This window comes from Grammomys surdaster, unplaced genomic scaffold (assembly GCF_004785775.1).
Source record: "Grammomys surdaster isolate TR1022 unplaced genomic scaffold, NIH_TR_1.0 173, whole genome shotgun sequence".
NCBI classification, from domain to species: Eukaryota; Metazoa; Chordata; class Mammalia; order Rodentia; family Muridae; genus Grammomys; species Grammomys surdaster.
In genome coordinates, this window is record NW_021604621.1 from 2,973,277 (window position 1) to 2,976,423 (window position 3,147).

The window sequence follows — 3,147 nt, forward strand, 5'->3', positions numbered from 1 at the left end:
GCTGGAAATGTAGTCAGGAGTAGGGTACATAAAGCTCTGAATCTGAACCTGAGCACCTAAAAGAAGTACCATAGCATTCAGTTGTCCAGCTTAGCTGTTTCTATGCACACAGATCATTGGTATTAAGGATAATCATGTTGTTGCCAACAGATCTCTTGATGTTTTTCATCTTGCAAAAGTGAAACCTGAGGCTCATTTTGTCTGTCTCCTTTCCTTAGCCCTTCACAACAGCCTTTCTACTTTTTTCTTTCTTTTTTTTTTTTTTTTGAAGGTCTGGGTGTTATTTATTGACAGTGGCTTACATTGCGTTTTCTTTCCTTGATTGCTTCCTTTGGAGCACTGGCCCACAGCCCTTGGGAAGAAAGGGCAATCTCTGAGAGAGAGGGAGCGGGAAGGCAGGTGTCCTTGGCAGGTGTGCTCTGCCCAGCAGGATGTAATCCTTTAAGCTGGAATCCCATTGGGTATTTGAGAGGACCAATGTGTGGGGTGGAGAGGAAGTCTTCCACAGGACTCACATCTCAGTCCAGGCCTCTTGTCCTATCAAGTCCATCCAACTCTTAGGACTCTGGTGGGGGTAGCAACATTAGGCCCACCCACCTTGATGGGCAGATTCTTCACTCCATGCCCTGGTTGCACACACCTGCTTACGCTGGTCACAGTTAAGTGGGAATGGGCCTTACAGTTAAGATACACCACTTCCTCTGGCCCTCCCCAGCTGCATCTGTCCAGGTTTGTACGGTTGGAAAAACTGAGGGCTTGCCTTTTGGTTCAAGTGTGTGTGCCACTGTCTTTAAATCTTCCATATACGGCAGAATGGAGGCTCTAGGGCCTACCCAGGCTGCCAGCAGGCTCCCATCACCACACACACTGCCCCGCCTTTCTTCTGCAAACTCCCAGTGGCTAGAGTCGAAGGCCAGTCTGCACAGGCACTTGGCACTTTTGGGTATGAAAGAGGGTAAAAAGTGTAACAATAAAAGCTTCGTTTGATAATTAGAGATCTGAAGTGATTTTACCTTTATTTCTTATTTCCTTCACTTTAAGCCAATCATTAAATTTCACAGTGATTTCTGGGGTGGGGCAGAAGGAAGGCATCATTCAGAATGATGGAGGCCGGGCCCGGTTGGCCTCACTGGGGAAGCTGGAGGAGCACGGACTGGCCCGCCGGCAGGTAGGTGATGTTCCGAGAGCGGGAGAGCTGGTAGGCAATGTCCTCGGCAGCTTCCAGCTTTCGCAGCTCGATCAGGCCGTCCCCGGCGGTGGCCAGCGAATTGGCGATCAGCTCAGCTGTCTTGGAGTCACCCTCAGCAGAGATGATGGCTGCCTTCTTCTGCTGCTCAGCCTTTTCCACCACGAATCTGGCTCTCTCTGCTTCCTGCTGAGCCACCTGCTTGGCTTCTACTGCCTCTGGGAACTCCTTCCCAAAGGTCAGATGTGTCAGGGACACGTCATCCAGGATGAGTCCAAATGTTGCTGCTCTCTCTGTGAGGTCATCGCTCACCTGCCTGGAGACCAGCTCTCGCTGGGTAATCAATTCTCCAGCATCAAACCGAGCCACCACGGACTTGAGGATCTCTGTGGTGATAGACAGCAGCACCCGCTCATCACAGTCGTCGCAGATGCTGGTGTAGATACGAGGGAGCTGGCTGGCCACTGGCCGGAAGAGGATGCGCAGTGTGATGTTGACGTTCTGTAGGTCTTGGCTACCAGTGATGACCGGGACATTCCGTGGTCGAGAGCGGCAGTCAAAGATAATTGGTTTCTGTACCCAAGGGATGAGAAAGTGAGTCCCTTCCCCTACCACAATGTCCTGTACGCCACGGAATCGGTCAAAGATGACAGCTCTGTGTCCAGCATCCACATTATATAGAGCAGAGTTCACCACGCCTCCTGCAACTGCTAACGCCAGGCCGAACTTTCCGATGGGCTCAAACACTTTGGCAGCCATGACTCCTCCTGTTGCTTCCACTCACACCTGCTTTCACTCTGACCTCCACATCTCTACTTTTTTCTTGACTAGATACGTCATATGAGTGGAATAATACAGACTGAATCCCTTAGTGACTGGTTAATTTCACTGAATATATAATACCCTCGGAGTATTATCCCTGTTCTAGCAAAAAGATTCCCTTCTTTTTAAGTGGGGCAGCGGGAGGTTGGGCATGGCTGTGCACACTGGAAATCCCAGTCCTCAGAGGGGCTAAGGCAGAAAAAAATGGAAGTTTAAAACAGGTCGAGCTGCATAGATGTTGTCTTAAAAAAATTGGGGGCTGATAATGTAGATGTAGCTCAGGTCGGACAGTGCTTGCCTGGCATGCATGAAGATGTATGTCTGCTCGCTATAGCTGCACACACTATTACACTCCTGTAGTCCTAGCACGGGGGGGGGCAGGAAGAGCTGACACTCTAGATCATCCTTAGTTATGTAAGTAGTTCAGGGCTATCCTGTGCTCCATGAGACCCTATCTCAAAACAAACCAGCGAACAGACGACAGCAAACAACAAACAAAAACCCAAACCAAACAAAAACAAAACAACAACAATAACAAAAAAAAACCCTCTGTGTAGCTTAGACTGTTATTACACTTGCAGTATTTGTACCTCGGCCTCTCAGAGTACTGTGATTATTAAGTATGCTGCCATGCCCAGCCTCCTCTATTTTTTTTCCATTCATCCATCAGTAGATTATGGAGTGCTTTTCATGTCTTTTTCTGTTTTGCTCACCTTTTCTAGTGCAGGGAATTGAACCCACAGCCATACAAAAAGCAAATGGTCTACCACTGGGATACCACCAGGTCAGGTGTGGTTTTCCAGTAAACACTCTGGGTGTTTCCTACTTTTGGATCTCATGCCATACTTGCCGAATGATTTTTAATTTTTCTTTTTTGGTTTGGGGAAGCAGTCTCAGTCTCAGTCCAAGCTGGCCCGGGACTCACATGCTTTCACTCGTGAGACCCCTCTAGTCTTAGCATTCCATGTGCTGGGATTCCAAGCGTGAGCCACTATGTGTATGCAGCTACTATTTGGATAATTAGAAAGACCACTGATTTTAAAAAGTAAAGTGCTTTTACATGACGATATGGTACCAAACTCCATTTTATACACGAGAAACCCAAGGTACAAAGAGGGGAACATCACAAAAGGGTCAAT

At 48.1% G+C, this 3,147-nt stretch overlaps 1 protein-coding gene across 2 annotated transcripts; it reads right to left on the reverse strand.

Moving 5' to 3' along the window:
- Positions 1 to 1,116: 1,116 nt before the first annotated feature.
- Positions 1,117 to 1,977, reverse strand: LOC114621240 (prohibitin-like). Of its 2 annotated transcripts, XM_028767489.1 has the most exons (2): positions 1,529 to 1,977; positions 1,127 to 1,177 (listed from the first exon to the last, which is right to left on the reverse strand). In XM_028767489.1, the coding sequence occupies exons 1-2, from the start codon at positions 1,943 to 1,945 to the stop codon at positions 1,127 to 1,129; spliced, it is 468 nt and encodes a 155-aa protein (XP_028623322.1). In that variant the 5' UTR covers positions 1,946 to 1,977. The 2 variants fall into 2 exon arrangements, with proteins under 2 accessions (XP_028623321.1, XP_028623322.1); XM_028767488.1 differs by having other exon boundaries at positions 1,117 to 1,977.
- Between the last annotated feature and the right edge of the window lie 1,170 nt (positions 1,978 to 3,147).

Excerpts from the sequence above, each read along its gene's own strand:
- LOC114621240 (XM_028767488.1), bottom strand. The coding sequence starts at position 1,945 with ATGGCTGCCAAAGTGTTTGAGCCCATCGGAAAGTTCGGCCTGGCGTTA.